The 16,235-nt window shown below is 43.3% G+C and overlaps 1 protein-coding gene across 1 annotated transcript in view; it reads left to right on the top strand.

Moving 5' to 3' along the window:
• Positions 1 to 16,235, top strand: part of LOC116453322 (myosin-13) — a 29,245-nt gene that overhangs the window by 4,266 nt on the left and 8,744 nt on the right. Inside the window, exons 7-27 of the mRNA XM_032128618.1 lie at positions 2,455 to 2,547; positions 2,644 to 2,707; positions 2,796 to 2,894; positions 2,991 to 3,094; positions 3,309 to 3,447; positions 3,862 to 3,980; positions 4,081 to 4,230; positions 4,310 to 4,480; positions 4,822 to 5,131; positions 6,405 to 6,484; positions 7,035 to 7,122; positions 7,787 to 7,904; positions 9,249 to 9,372; positions 10,207 to 10,343; positions 11,674 to 11,929; positions 12,541 to 12,783; positions 13,449 to 13,625; positions 14,239 to 14,384; positions 14,471 to 14,561; positions 15,331 to 15,720; positions 15,813 to 15,939. Of these exons, the coding sequence (XP_031984509.1) occupies positions 2,455 to 2,547; positions 2,644 to 2,707; positions 2,796 to 2,894; positions 2,991 to 3,094; positions 3,309 to 3,447; positions 3,862 to 3,980; positions 4,081 to 4,230; positions 4,310 to 4,480; positions 4,822 to 5,131; positions 6,405 to 6,484; positions 7,035 to 7,122; positions 7,787 to 7,904; positions 9,249 to 9,372; positions 10,207 to 10,343; positions 11,674 to 11,929; positions 12,541 to 12,783; positions 13,449 to 13,625; positions 14,239 to 14,384; positions 14,471 to 14,561; positions 15,331 to 15,720; positions 15,813 to 15,939 (3,226 nt within the window). The remainder of the gene's footprint in view (positions 1 to 2,454; positions 2,548 to 2,643; positions 2,708 to 2,795; positions 2,895 to 2,990; positions 3,095 to 3,308; positions 3,448 to 3,861; positions 3,981 to 4,080; positions 4,231 to 4,309; positions 4,481 to 4,821; positions 5,132 to 6,404; positions 6,485 to 7,034; positions 7,123 to 7,786; positions 7,905 to 9,248; positions 9,373 to 10,206; positions 10,344 to 11,673; positions 11,930 to 12,540; positions 12,784 to 13,448; positions 13,626 to 14,238; positions 14,385 to 14,470; positions 14,562 to 15,330; positions 15,721 to 15,812; positions 15,940 to 16,235) is intronic.

The raw sequence follows: 16,235 nt of genomic DNA, 5'->3' as shown, positions 1-16,235 counted from the left end.
AAAAGAGAGCAGTCAGTTCCCACTGGCACATGGATGTGCCATTCCTGGTCCCTGGTTCATTCCTATTGACAGTGGAAGTGCAGGAACTCTGGACTCCAGAATGGCTGCGCTGAAGTTAAGCATCATTTCAATTGCAGCAGGCAGTAGTTTCCACTGGCTGGTTTGTCTGTCTGTGGTCAACAGAACAGTCCTGAGGGACAGCATGAGAGAAAGGATGGATTTGGGACAGCTGGAACCACTTGCCTGGCAGTCAGAAAGTAACCTCAGAAAGGATCCTTGCAGAAAAGAAAGTGCATGCCTCGATGTCCCTTTGCTGAGCAGCACAGCTGCTGCAATCTGAGCCCACTGGTGAATTTGCAAGGCACAGGCTTCATTCCCCAGCACAGAGCAAGCAACAAACACCCTTGTGGCACAAGTGTGTGCCACCACAGCCTGTGAGATGCTCATCAAAGCGTGTGACGTGTCAGCATGTTATTTGAGTACCCAAGGGCATAGTGGAGCTTAAGGAGATTCCAAGGCTGAATATTCTTTCACTCAGAGGCAGGTGTCTGTGATTGATGGGTTGTTATGGCCAAGGCAAGTTCATCACAAGCACTCTTTCCATCAGCACCATGTTAGAATCTCCTGGGCTCAGCTTTCATCAGCTGCTCACTATGCCAGGACTGATCTCAGAAAAGCTTCAAGACAGCTGAGACATGTACAGACCATGTGTGATAGAGGGAAAATCACCTGGCTCTCAGACTGACAGTAATCTGTTCTGCCCTCTTCTGATTATTCACAGAATACCCTATTTTTTTAGCATTTCAGTCTCTGTGACAATAGTATGTTCCTCCTTATAAGGGCATTAAATGAAACACTCAGGTTGTTCAGCCCAGCATTCAATGGCAGATACAAGCTGAAATCAGATTCCAGGCAATGGTATAGGAATAAGGGAAACATGTAACAGCATTTCCCCAAAATATGGTCTCAGCCTCCAGCACTTTGTCACCCAGCCTGTAGACAGGACTCCAGAATGAACTCGTGTAAAGAATTGCCATGTCTTCTTCCACACTGTTATCCATGTACAGTGGTGCTGTTTGAGTTCCCTGGTTACAGCTGTGCACTCAAAAGAGGCTTGGTGTTGGTGTAGTCAGCTGCACTGGCACACATTCCTCTCCTCTCCTCTCCTCTCCTCTCCTCTCCTCTCCTCTCCTCTCCTCTCCTCTCCTCTCCTCTCCTCTCCTCTCCTCTCCTCTCCTCTCCTCTCCTCTCCTCTCCTCTCCTCTCCTCTCCTCTCCTCTCCTCTCCTCTCCTCTCCATCACTTAGAAAGCTGGAAGATACATGTGAGAGGGCATTGTTCTATGGATTTAGGATTTTTTATTAAAAAAACGATATAGAGCTCCATACAGTACTATGTTGCCTTAATTTTAGAGGTCCCTCTCCACGGTGGACTAACAAAAACTAATTTAAACCTGCTGTGCCATCTGCAGACAGTGCTGGGAAGGGCAGCCCCTCTCCCCTGCAATATGCTCAAGGCTGCACTGAGCACTACACACACAAAGACGCAGCAACTGAAACAGTGCCGCTCACCTTTCATCTGATATAAACCAATTTATCTTTTTTTTTTTTTCCCTTATTCTTTGATTTCCATCTGTCTTGGAAATTATCCCTGGCAACACATTCATGCCCTGATTATGTAGGATCAGTCATGACTTTGCTAGAGTCACACTAGTGACTCTGCTTCCTGGACTGTATTGCACCAAAAAGGAGAGACATCATGTCACAGAAGCTTTTCTTCTTCCATATTTTTGTGCCTACCAAGAGAGATACAAGACAGTGTCAAAACTTTACATGTTGATCATTCCTTCTGCAACAATGCAGCGAAAAAAGAAAAAAAAGAATCGAAGAGTCTGTGTCCTCTGCTTATCTAAGCTTGGTATTTGAGCATCAGGCTTTGTCCATGTCCCAGTCTTCAAAGCATGCTGAGAGCTGTATTCCTGCATCCTGAAAGGCTGCTGCTGTTTGAATGCAACTGCAACATTTTACATTCTCCCTTGGTAGGTGTTTCCTACCAAAGTCTGTACTTCTCTCTGTGTGTTGTGGGCTCAAGCAACCTTCAAAAAAAAGTCCAGAATTCTCACATTTTCCTTAGCTGCCAAGGCCTTTGTGAACAGGAATGTGGAAACACCTCTCATACAGCCCTGAACTCCACTGCAGTGACTTTGTATGTGATATCCAATATTTGGTATCAGATACAAGAAGCAAGCAAAAGACAGATCTGTCTTTCAGCACACTTCCCTTTGAAACCATTGGCCATATCCGTGAGTGCTGGCTGATGAGTGCTTAAGAGCTCTGTTAATTTTTAGGTGTAAATCACATGTGATATGTAAAAATTATCTGTAATATTCCTTTTGCAATATTTGTTACTTGCTAAGTAGTAAAGTTTGATAAGAAGCATTTTCTTCTGCAACCAGGGAACTCTGGAGGATCAGATCATCCAGGCCAACCCACTGCTGGAGGCTTTTGGCAATGCCAAGACTGTGAGGAATGACAACTCCTCACGCTTTGTGAGTTCATTTCAGATTTGTTGGAATGAAGATATTTAATGCAAGTCTCATTCATTGATTTTCATAACCAATGGTTTGATCTGCACTCCTTGATAGGGAAAATTCATCCGGATTCACTTTGGACCTACCGGCAAGCTGGCCTCTGCAGATATTGAAACCTGTGAGTTGGAGCAAGTCAGTGCAAGCAGAATGCATGCTTTTGCAAGCTCAATTTATCAGGAGACTAACAGCACCTCTCTTTTGGTTAGATCTCCTGGAGAAATCCAGAGTCACCTTTCAGCTGTCTAGTGAAAGGAGCTATCATATTTTTTACCAGATAATGTCCAACAAGAAGCCAGAGCTCATTGGTGAGTGCCAACAGTGCTGGGCTTGGCTCAGTGAATGCTTTCTCTTCCCACTGTGACCTGCCCCAGTGCCACTAAAGGGGACCCATATACCTGCAGATCTCCTCCTTATCTCCACCAACCCCTATGACTTCCTCTATGTGAGCCAAGGAGAAGTCACGGTTGCCAGCATTGATGACAGCGAGGAACTGCTGGCAACAGATGTGAGTAGAGCAGAGCAGCCCTGCAGCCAGTCCAGCTGCAGCCAGGGTGGTCTGGCCAGCCAGGCCCAGCACCGGGCTCTGCTGCCCAGTGCCACGGGACTGGGATGGTGCTGACACACTCAGCACAGGCAGGGACAGAAACCCCACCTGCCCCCTGTGCTTCAGCTTGCCTGAAGAACTTTGTGCTTTCCCAACTTGCCTGTTGCCTCTGCAGAATGCTGTGGACATCCTGGGCTTCAGCCCTGATGAGAAGGTGGGGATATACAAGCTAACAGGGGCTGTCATGCACTATGGGAACATGAAATTCAAGCAGAAGCAGCGGGAGGAGCAGGCGGAGCCAGACGGCACAGAAGGTAGGGCTGATTGCAGAGTTTGCTTGTGAGCTGCACCAGCAGAGAGCAGCAACCCCGCCCCAGAAAGTGCCCAGCACTTTGAAAATTATTTTCCTTTCCAGAAACTAGTTTTTTTAATGATCGTTTCAAGTTTCACAAAGTCAGTGATTTAATTTATGCTCTACAAGGAAACAGAAAGACATAAAACTTAAGCGTTGCTGGAGCCCTCCAGGCACGGACACAGGATTGTGTTGCAGCTGAGACATTGCCTTTGGAGCAGGGGGAATATTCTCCATGAGACTGGAGAGGAGCTTCTCTTGACAATAGATCCATTTGAGTTGCACTAAAAATAGGGTCCTTGTAACAGAAACATCCCAGAGGACCAGGACACCTTTCTTTGTCTCTACTGAACTCGTTTGCTGTCTCTGATCCTAGTGGCTGACAAAGCTGGCTACTTGATGGGTCTGAATTCTGCTGATTTGCTCAAGGCTTTATGCTATCCCAGGGTGAAAGTTGGGAATGAATATGTAACCAAAGGACAAAATGTCCAACAGGTACATAAACAGCTCATCAGCTTTTCAATTTCTTCAGAGTGTTCTTTCAACTTTAAAGCTAACTCAGCATTGGTTACTGCCATGTCTGTGCTTCTCACAGGTGTACAATTCAGTGGGTGCATTGGCTAAATCAGTCTATGAGAAGATGTTCCTGTGGATGGTTCTTCGCATCAACCAACAGCTGGATACGAAGCAGCCCAGACAGCACTTCATTGGTGTACTGGACATTGCTGGCTTTGAGATCTTTGATGTGAGTTCCCATAGGAACACTTACCCACTGAGGACTGCTTGAAACTAACCAGCATTTTTATTGTATTTTGAATTTGTAGTTCAACAGCCTGGAGCAGCTGTGCATCAACTTCACCAATGAGAAACTGCAACAGTTCTTCAACCACCACATGTTCGTGCTGGAGCAGGAGGAGTACAAGAAGGAGGGAATTGAATGGGAGTTCATTGACTTTGGCATGGACCTGGCTGCCTGCATTGAGCTCATTGAGAAGGTAGAAGAAATCTTTTCATTGTAGGAGAGCACATTTCTTTTATGATCATTTATTTTAGTTCACTCGTTCTTGATAAAATGACACATTACTGTTGAATTACCTTCTCATATCAAAATAAGCAGCTTATAAAACCAAAGCTTTTGGAACAATGGGCTGTCTCTGCACAAACAATGGTTTCCTGAACAACATGGCTGGGGTGGAAGGGAGAATGCCTACACAATATTAATCTGATGACTTTGACAACTGCCTGTAACAGTGAGGTGAACCTCAAGTCTTATTCCGTGCAGTAATGGCTCCCCTCCCCACCTCTTACTTTCTTTATGTATCCATATTTCTCCCAGCCCATGGGCATCTTCTCCATCCTGGAAGAGGAGTGCATGTTCCCCAAGGCAACTGACACCTCTTTCAAGAACAAGCTCTATGACCAGCACCTGGGCAAGTCCAGCAGCTTCCAGAAGCCCAAGCCTGGAAAAGGCAAGGCTGAGGCCCACTTCTCCCTGGTGCACTATGCTGGCACAGTGGACTACAACATCTCTGGCTGGCTTGACAAGAACAAGGACCCTCTGAATGAAACTGTTGTGGGGTTGTACCAGAAATCATCCTTGAAGCTGTTGTCCTTCCTTTTTTCTAACTACGCTAGTGCAGAGACAGGTAAGTGCTTTTTTGGTGATAACCAATAAGGGAAAAATCAACTAACACCTACTTCTGCTTCTCCTCTCTGTGGTTCAAGGCTACCAACCCCTAAGGTGACCTTGTGTGCAACCAGATATGCCAACAATAAGACACTAACATGCAGAACTGCTGGAAACACCACATTTATGTGCTGCACAGAAGTAAAGCACAGCAAGTCCAAACCCAAGTGACAGGAGGTGTGTGTTTCCTGACTGATTGTGTTGTGAATCACCCGCATGTTTACTCAGCCACTAGACAGGGCCAAATAAATGTGCAAAGTGCAAGCATTTTAGTCTTTGTAGACAGAGTTTTGTTTCTGGAGGGGTACTGGAAGAGCTAAAAGGATACCATGGATCTATTTCATATCCAGCTGAGCAGTCCTGGTGTTACGACAGAAAAACAGAGAGTCAGAGAAAAAATTTAGAAGTCCTCTATGGGCATCAGAGCGCAGTCCCATCTCTTGCCCTTTTTTGTGTGTGAAGACCATCAAGTTAGACAGTCAGTAGGTCTGCCTTACTAAAAATGGCCACCCAGATTTCTACCAAAAAACCCCAATATTCTGGTAGCCTGGATGCTGGGCGAAAAAGCAGAGGCAGTGTACAGCAGTAGTCAAGTCAATGACAGACAAGGTGTTAAGTCCATCAGACTTACAGTTCACAGGGTCTGAGGCTCAAGAGACTCGATTTAATTGGGTTCACGGGTGTAGCAAATTTGGAAAGACACTGAGCTGCTTGGACTTGTATTCCCGAGACTAAAATTTGCATCCTGCCGTAACTCAGAATAGAGCTGTATTATTCACCTGAAATACTGGATTAGGAGATTTTTTTTTTTAATAGAAGACTTCCCTGCACTGATAAATGGATGTCTGAGTCACATTCTTGTGGTCTTCCACCTAATTAAATTTTGGTTTTTTTAAATTTTGTTTTTTTAAATGGGGCTTTGTGTAATAGTGAAAGCAATATGTGACCAGGAGCACAGAGTACACCATCAGGAAACTTACACCAGGCCAAAATGTCCTTCCATACCAGCAAAGCCACATACACTGTAATGCAACGTGAGTCTTGCATTTGAGACCAAGCACACTGCCCTCTGATCAACAACTACGCAGCAGCACTTCACTAAACTCTCAGGGAGCTGCATGCCAGTATCTAAAATTAAGTATTTTATTGGTCCATGGCCCAAGCAAGGAAGGTGAGGCCTACAAAATGTACTGCTTATTCTAACTGTTCACCTCCCATCTACTTCTTCCAAGGTGATAGTGGTGGTGGTGGTGGCAAGAAGGGTGCTAAGAAGAAGGGGGGCTCTTTCCAGACAGTGTCTGCTGTGTTCAGGGTATGTGAATTTCTTTTTATATGAGCCATGCTTCCACAAAATGATCTGAGGGCTGGAACACCTGTCCTATAAAAAAAAGCTGAGAGAGTTGGGGTTGCTCAGCCTGGGGAAGAGAAGATTCCAGGGAAACCTTACTCTGGTTTTTCGATATATAAAAGGGGGATTATCAGAAAGACAGAAAAAGACTTTTTACCAGGGCCTGTAGTGACAGGACAAAAGGCAATGATTTTAAACTGGAAGAGGGTAGATCTTAATTGGATATAAGAAAAAAAAATTTTCACTCTGAGGGTGGTGAGGCCCTGGCACAAGTTGCCCAGAGAAGATGCGGTTGCCCTGTCCCTGGAAGTGTTTATGGGCAGGTTGGATGGGGCTTGGAGCAACCTGGGACAGTGGAAGGTGCCCCTGCCTAAGACAGTGATGCTGGGCTCGATGACCTTCGAAGGCCTCTTCCAAGCCAAACCATTCTGTGATTCTATAACTCCCTGAAATTAAATAGGAATGCAAAAGCTTTGTAGCTTGAAGTTGAAACCCTTGTTTCGATCTATCACAGGAAAACCTGAACAAATTGATGACTAACCTGAGAAGCACCCATCCTCACTTTGTGCGCTGCCTGATCCCCAACGAGACCAAGACACCTGGTAAGTCCATCATTATATTCTGAAGACATGGGACTGACAGGAACTGGCCTGTTAAGCTTCCACACCAATTTCCCAAATAGCTCCCTCTGCATGTGAAGTCCTTTTGGGGGTTGGCCTGCAAGACAGTAACAAGGGGAACTTTTTTGTGTTGTCTACTGTGACTGAAAAATTTTGGGCATTACACAGTCCACAAGTTACCCATCCTTGCTTAATGTGTGTTCAGAACTGAAGGTGATAAAAATATGCTTGATTACAGCTGATATAATTGTCTGTTGTGGGTAACAGCATTAGAAAATCCCTTGTCTGGATGGCACTACACTGTGCCACCTTTGCCTACATCCAGTGAGGAGGCTGATGCTGTTGGAGATTTTCCAGTTGGTCTCCTAAAGCACCATCCTGTCATTTTTTGAGAAATGTGGCCTGATGCCTTTTCACAAGCACTGCTAGCCCTTGCATTCTTAGCAAAGCTCACTGATGCAACTCTCCACAACTTGTATGAATTGAAGGCATGTTCTGTCTGCACTTCCTGCATCTTTAATCAAGAGCTGCTTGAATTGAAAAAAAAAAAAAAAAAAAAAAAAAGAAGAGATCATTCTGGAATGCTAATACATATGAAGATTCCTTGGAATAAAAACAGAATCATGATGGATGTATTTTGTTTAAGGTGTAATGGACCATTACTTGGTGATGCATCAGCTGCGGTGCAATGGGGTTCTGGAAGGCATCCGAATCTGCAGGAAGGGGTTTCCAAGCAGAATCCTTTATGCAGACTTTAAGCAACGGTAGGTCCTCAGTCACTACTTACTGTCTGTTGAGAAAAGGCCTCAGTAAACACACAGCTCAGGTGACATGTCTGGTGACACCATGGAGAGACACTTTCCCAGTCAGACGAGATTAGTGGCATTGGAGGGAACCAAGTCATTAATACTGTTTTGAGGTCACTCCAGTGTTTCCCTCTCTGATCAAACCAGAGATTTCTTGATACATCAGAACCAGTGTAATTTCTAAACAGAAGCCAATGCCTGATGATTCAAAGAGATGCAAAACACTTGCAGTGTAATGAATAAGGTGCCATTGTCGACTAGTCTTTGAAGCCTTCCAGAGTACAGATACAAGGTCAATCCACATGAGCCTCCTCACAGTGCTCTGTCTCTGGCCTTGATTTCTTCATCTTTAAAATGGAGACAACTGAACTGGTTCATGTGGGCTCAGTTGCCACAGAGTGCTAAACCAGAACCATCTGCTGTTCTAGTTACATGTAGCACCTCTCATGCTGCACTGGTGTGAAAAGGACTCAAGATCTCTCTGAAGATGTCCTGCAACCTGGTGTTCAGTGAGGGATCAGCTAGTCTCGATTGTCAAATTTTAATTTGAAGTGACAGATGAAAGAATCCATCCATAATGGCCATGGTCCAGAACCACAGAGTGCTTTAGGAATGATAATGGAAGCCAAAAATAGAGACAATTATCACTGTCATGATTTTACGTACTCTTTTTCAAGGTAGACTTGAGAATAAGAAGTACTCCAGTGTACAGTCACACATCCACATTGCTGTATCAGAAGAAACCCCTTTAGAAGGATTAGATGGTCCTGTCCACAACACAGGATTACCTTAATCATTTAGCAAAATGATAAGATTTCTGTTAGCACTTACACATTAATACCATGTCATTTTCCATCCACTCAAGCATTCAGTGGTACAACTTGTAGAGACTGAGCTGTGCAAGATCTGCATTTGGAATATAGCGGATCTTCGTCAGTAGTTTTAATTAACCTTCAACTCTAATTTGAGTAGCATTCCTCTGATCAATGAAACAAGTTGAGAAGAGGTTGACATGTTCTATGCTCTTCCTAATTTCTGGATCTGCAGACACTCTTGAAGTATGTGCCTTAGATTTGTACGTGGCAGCACACTGTGTTGTTACACAACCAACAGATTCCTCTTAAGAGTAGATGTGTCCCTTTTTCATCATGTTTTGTTCAACCAAGCACCACTGTCTAGATTTTAGATGACATATTCAGCTGCTTTTAGGCAGCTCAGTTTTCATGTATTTTTATGACATACAGTGGATCCTGTTTTCCTCATCCTCTTTGCAACCAGTTCTTGCAACCTGTCTTACCACAGGTACAAGATCCTTAACGCCTCAGCCATTCCAGAAGGCCAATTCATTGACAGCAAAAAGGCTTCGGAAAAGCTTCTTTCCTCCATTGATGTGGACCACAACCAATATAAATTTGGCCACACCAAGGTAAAGTCCTTGTGGAACAGTAGCTATAATTAAGCAAAATATTTTGTTTGTTGAAAGTGTTTCTTGCATACTAAATCAGCCTTCATGATGATTATGAACAAAGTACACCACTAGCAAGATGGACTACAGAGAACTTGTGTGGTTCTTGTGTGAGGGGCAGCACTGCCAGCCCTGGGAACACCATGTTATCAGAATGACCCAGTGTGGCTGCAACTAGATTTTCTGCTGCTTCTTTCTCAAGCCAGTGGAACATATTTATGTCAGTGGAGGCTGGATGGGCTCAGACAAGTCCCCCTACTACTCAGGGGATTCAAGAACACCAAGTGTGTCTTCCATACCCAAAGCAGTGTTAGGTGAGACACTGTTCTTTGGTCAGCACAACCCAGTCCTTGCTATCTCTGGATAAAAAAACAATTGCCTACATTACTGAACAGACATAGGATCACAGGGCGGTTTGGGTTGGAAGGGACCTTAAAGATAAACTGGTTCCAACCACTCTGCCATGGGCAGGGACACCTTCCACAATCCCAGGTTGCTCCAAGCCCCGTCCAACCTGACCTTGGACACTTCCAGGGATGAAATAAATTTTCCATAAACTACACTGGAGCAGACATCAAATAACACCACAATAATATGCTTAGGTCATACACAGAGTGACTTTTCATGAATCACAGGAACACTGAGGATTTAAATACTGACAGAAAATTTCTCTAGCTCTTAAACCCTTCCCCTGCAGGCATTTTTCCTAAACTACCTTGTACTACCCTGCATCAGCTGTCAATGGCCATGTATCTACCTAAGCCTCAAACTGTTTGACCCTTTTTTATGTTCTAGGTGTTCTTCAAGGCAGGTCTCCTGGGACTCCTAGAAGAGATGAGAGATGAGAAGCTTGTGAGCCTCATCACTCATACACAAGCTATATGCAGAGGGTACCTCATGAGAACTGAATTTAAAAAGATGAATGAAAGAAGGTAATATAAGCAAACACGAGTGATTTTACTGTGTCAGACCAAAGCTCCATCGGTGTAATACATTGTCTCAGGCAAAAAGCTGTCCTTGGGATAGAACCTTAGAAATCATTGGGGAACAGAGCAAGTACAAACAATCAAACAGAGCAAGTACAAACAATCAGCTTCCTCCTGAGAGTCTCACAAAATCTGGCAGTGTCTGTTTAGCAATGGGACCCTGCAGCTGGACCACAGTACTGAGTTTTAACAAGGAACCTTTCCTCCAGGAATGCACTTACTGTTTTCAACCTTTAAAGAATCCTGTGGCAGAGACAGCCAACTGAAGAAGGGCTAAGGTTTTTCTGTTTTCAACATGTTGTCTCATCATTTAATTGGATCACATTGATTTTGTAAGGAATGAGGTGTAATCACCCTCTGCTCTCCCTTTCTTTAATTTCCTTCCCTGGCTCCACCATCTGAGATGAACAATCCTAGCTTGGACAGAGAAGTACTCCTTACTTTCAACTATTCCACATCCCCTTCAGCTTTTCATTCATCCCCTTTGAGATGGGATGAATCATGCAAAATTTAGAGTTCAGGAGTGACAGCACTGGACAAAACAAGCAAACTTTCTTGAATGTTGTTGGCAAGTGAAAGTTTTAGGGGGAGCAAGGCTTGCATAAATGTACAGGATACTCTGCCAAATAATTGCTTTTGTTTGTAATACTCTGCAGCATATATTTAGCTCAGGTGTTTCCTGAGCCGGCCATAGTTTCTAAGAATTCAATAACTCTTACTGGATTTCTCTGCAAGGAATTGTCTAATGTCCCCTTGCGCTATGGGCATTAACAATATCCTTTGTGTTCAACACCATAGAAGTGTTTCCTTTTTTTTTTTTCAGTTTCTGTCTTAATAATTTCTAATATGGTATTTTGAGTGACCCAAAAAGCACCAAGCTGCTGTTCCCACAATTGGCAGTAACTTCCAGCTTTGTAATCTTAGCAGCAGTACTTGAAGGATGTCTGTCTTCACTCTGGTATTTACCTGAGCACTTGCATTTTCCTTGAGACTGAGGAAAGTCTCAGAGATTCCCAGTCAATATGCCAGAGAAGTCTGTCTGTTTTGTAGTATTTCTTCCTCATATATTCAGACAATAGATACTAGTCAAGCTACTGAACCAGACATTCTGCAATAAGGGCCTAAAATGACTCTTTAATAAAAGCAAGGGAGGTGAGGAAAAAAATTCTTGTGCAAGTGTTCTTGAGGTAAATGCTGATGCCATGTGGCAAATAATCAGAGTATGTTTCCAGCTCAAGTCTCACCACCCTCACAAACTGGTTTCATGTGTTTTCAGAGAATCTATTTATATTATCCAATACAACATCCGTGCATTCATGAATGTCAAACACTGGCCATGGATGAAATTGTACTTCAAGATCAAGCCCTTGCTGAAGAGTGCAGAGTCTGAGAAGGAGATGGCCAACATGAAGGAGGAGTTTGAGAAAACCAAGGAAGAGCTTGCAAAGTCTGAGGCAAAGCGGAAGGAGCTGGAGGAGAAAATGGTGAAGCTTGTGCAGGAGAAAAATGACCTGCAGCTCCAGGTTCAGTCTGTGAGTAACCTCCATCTTCAGATTCACTCCACTTCTTCTGCTGCTCTTTTTCTCCTCTTTTCCATTGTCCTCTATAAACAGGCACGCAATAGGGACAAAGTCTCCCCTGCTTTGTCTCTGGTCGTGTCACTTACACCTAAGCAAGGTGCAAAGCATACACCAAATATCAGTAGGAATACAGGAAGTTCCAACACCCTCACCAGTGGAAGAATCAGACATTATACAGTATATATAATGTGCTCCTCGTAGTGGTGTCTGACTCGGGATGAAATATAGGCCGTTTCCACATCTGCTGCCATTATAATGCAGAGGCAGGGCAGGAGTGCTTTTCTGTCAGAGGCAGGACTGAAAACTGTGGAATCTGCTTTTCTCTGGAATACTGCTGAAAAGAGATTGAAATTGCACCTGTAAGGTTCTGAAAGATAATAAAATATTACATGGCCAAGAGCAGTCTGGTGCAAGTGGACATGTCACTTGCTGTCGGAAAGCATCCAACTTTGAAAGCAGTTGAGTTTCAAAAAAGCCCCTGTATTGTTTCACTCACCAAGGGTCTTAACTGTCCTTTGTCATTTTTCTGATAAATATAATGCACCTTCAATGTGTTCTGACAGGAGAGTGAAAACCTAGCTGATGCTGAAGAGAGATGTGAAGGACTCATTAAAAGTAAAATCCAGCTAGAAGCTAAAATTAAAGAACTAAATGAAAGACTGGAGGATGAAGAAGAGACAAATGCTGAACTGACAGCAAAGAAGAGGAAACTTGAAGATGAGTGCTCAGAGCTGAAGAAAGATATTGATGACCTTGAGATGACTCTGGCCAAAGTGGAAAAGGAGAAGCATGCAACAGAGAATAAGGTGACAGAGGAATCAGGGAATTATTCTTCCCCACACAACACTCCTATACAGCTTGTCAGTTTTGTGGAAAATTGTAGTCACCTTTAAGTGCTCTGAATAGAAGTGAGATGTGTCCAATGCATAGGAGAGAGGTATTTTCACTTAATCAATCAGCTGACAGAATTGTTTCTGTTAAGGTTCTTTGTGATGTTATCATAGTTTTTTTCACTTTTATGGAAAACCTATTTTTGGCTATGCTTAGCACTTGATCATCTCTTTTTAAAGAATCTGACTTGCTGAGAATTTACAGCTGTTTTCATAGCAAATATATCCTATGCAGGAAAGATATTCCTTGAGCAAGAGCAACTCAGAGGGCTTTTGTAAATCCCAATGGGAAAAACTTGCAGAGGAAAGTGAAAATCGAGCATGTTTCACTATAAAATTTAGTAGGATAGGGCTGGGGATCAAAAACAACTAAAGCAGGAATTTCTACCACTGCAGGATCAGAGAGATGAGACTCTCAGCCATGATAAATGCTGCTGCCCTCATTACAATCAATATAAATATTCTGCGGGGAGCATTTGGACTATATGCATGCGAGGTTTTGCAAGGATGCACTCACTGTGTTCTCAGTCTGCCATTTCTCAAGGCATCCCCTCATGGGATGGATGCTGGCTGTCTAACAGGTAAAGAATCTCACCGAAGAGATGGCAGCTCTGGATGAAAATATTTCTAAACTCACTAAGGAGAAAAAGGCCCTCCAGGAAGCCCACCAGCAGACACTGGATGACTTGCAAGTTGAGGAAGACAAAGTCAGCACCCTCGCCAAAGCCAAGACCAAACTGGAGCAGCAAGTAGATGATGTAAGTAAAACTTTTTGGGCTGTGTATATGTACACTGTGACAGATTACAGCAGACTAAAAATCTGTAGTTGGGAGAATAAGCAACACATAAAGCAGACAAGCCAGCTCTAATAATTTCAGCTAATAAATCATTGCTAATTGACAGGGAATTGTGGAATCCAGCACATCTATGATGTTCATCACCAGGTATTTCAGCAGTGTAGACTTTTGTGATCTGATTTAACCCATTAGCTGGGGCAGGAGAGCTGTGACAGTTTGAAGGTTGCTGCAGAGTTGTTTGTGTGTGCATATACTCCAGGAAGTTATGAATACTGGGAATTTGTCCATATTTAGCAGTCTATATGCTAGAAACTGCAGCTACTGGAAAAATTAAATTTCTGTTTTTTTCAAAAACTGGTATTTCAACTGTGCACAGCCAAGCTGTGGACAGTTCAATGTCTGAAACTAAATCACCACAGCAGCTCTGGTCTCACGGTGAGAGTGCCACACAGGAGGAGATGCCCCGATTATTTTCTCTATTCATCAATTTCCAACTTAGTTAGATTTTTAAATTTAGTATAGTTACTTTTGAAGTATAATTCATGTTTTTCAAAGTATGTTTTATGTGTTTTAGCTTGAAGTATCTCTGGAACAAGAGAAGAAGCTGCGAATGGACCTTGAGAGAGCAAAGAGAAAGCTGGAGGGTGATCTGAAAATGTCTCAGGATTCCATCATGGATCTGGAGAATGATAAGCAACAAATGGATGACAGGCTAAAGAAGTATTACACTGACTTGTTATGCTCTGAATTCTGAAATTAATGTTTTATCTTAACCGTATTGAATTTGCCTTCTTGCTCTTTAACAGAAAGGATTTTGAAATTAGCCAGTTGCAAAGTAAAATTGAAGATGAGCAGGCTCAAAGTTCTCAGCTGCAAAAGAAAATTAAGGAGATTCAGGTAAAGTCTAGGAGTTATTAATAATTTTAGTAGCAAGCACAAATTTCTTAGAATTAACTGGTATTTATTCTTAGATCATTCTACAAAAACATTTTCCCTCACATTAATAAAACCATTAATATGGGACTCGGGGTGCTGTTCCCATCTAAGGGCACTTTTACAGAAACTCTGGCCTCTAATCACACATGACTATGTAGGAAATTTCTTAGTGAACATTGTGGTGGCTTTGAAAATGTCACAGATGTGCAGCCACAGAGAATCACTTTTCTAAAAAAACAACAGAATGTGACATAATGTGTCATGATCAGGACAAAGACCACCTTCCAAATGCAGAACCAGGAAGAGAGCTCTCTTCAGTGCTATTACCCCATGATTGCTCATCTTGAAGTTCCTTCCACCCTGTTTGCTGATGGAGAAAGGACACTGCTTTGTTTTGGCCTGACTTCTGGGAAATTTCTAAGAAATTCACATTCCTTTATATTTTCCAGCGACACTCCCTCTATTTCTTCAGGAAAGTGCAACTCTAAAGCCTTCAAAAAATAATAAACCCATTCTGAGCTATAACATAAAATAAAGTATCAGATTTTACATTCACTATTGTTCCAAAACTGAATACTATCTCTCCTAGGACACAATACAGTGAAATTTCTAGTGGTACTTGTCTTTCTATGCCTGTATTAATGGATGTGAATGCTTGCTCTTTATTCCTTAGTGATAATTTTAAACCTGTCCATTTAAAAGTCCTCTTTTAACCAATTAACTCTCACAGGCCCGTATTGAGGAGCTGGAGGAGGAGATTGAGGCAGAGCGAACCTCTCGCGCTAAAGCAGAGAAGCATCGGGCTGACCTGTCGAGGGAGCTGGAGGAGATCAGCGAGCGCCTGGAAGAAGCAGGAGGGGCGACAGCAGCTCAGATTGAGATGAACAAGAAGCGCGAGGCAGAATTCCAGAAGATGCGCCGTGACCTGGAAGAGGCCACGCTGCAGCACGAAGCCACGGCTGCCGCCCTGCGCAAGAAGCACGCGGACAGCACCGCTGAGCTGGGGGAGCAGATCGACAACCTGCAACGCGTGAAGCAGAAGCTGGAGAAGGAGAAGAGTGAGCTGAAGATGGAGATTGATGACTTGGCCAGCAACATGGAGTCTGTCTCCAAGGCCAAGGTCACTGCACAGGAAGAAGTATTTCTCATTGTTAGCATTGCTCTTCTGAACAACTAGATGAGCTGAGGGATGTTTTTTCTATCTCTTCACAGAGCAATCTGGAGAAGATGTGCCGAGCTCTTGAAGACCAGTTCAGTGAAGTCAGAGCCAAAGATGATGAACATGTGCGGCTAATTAACGATCTGAACACACACAAAACACGTCTGCAGACTGAGAACGGTACGTCCCTTGATGAAATGTAATACTCCAGTGTCAAGTAATTAAATATGCTGCCTGAATGTCTGTGTGTTTTGTAACATATTCCTCACTTGGTGAGCTGAACAAAACTCAGAATGTAGAATCTCCTCCTGGTGGCAGTCATAGAAACTCTACCCAAGGACACATACAGCCAAACCAGCAGTGCTGTCAGTCAAAATGAACATGTGAGTTTGTGCTCAGTTCATCTTTTCTTTGATGCCAGCACAGCATTTCTCTTGAACAGCTTTTCCTATGGGAATGCAATTGCTACTCTCTCT

This window comes from Corvus moneduloides, chromosome 19 (assembly GCF_009650955.1).
Source record: "Corvus moneduloides isolate bCorMon1 chromosome 19, bCorMon1.pri, whole genome shotgun sequence".
Taxonomy (NCBI): Eukaryota; Metazoa; Chordata; class Aves; order Passeriformes; family Corvidae; genus Corvus; species Corvus moneduloides.
Note: the sequence above shows the minus strand (reverse complement) of the source record. Positions and strands in the feature narration are given on the sequence as shown.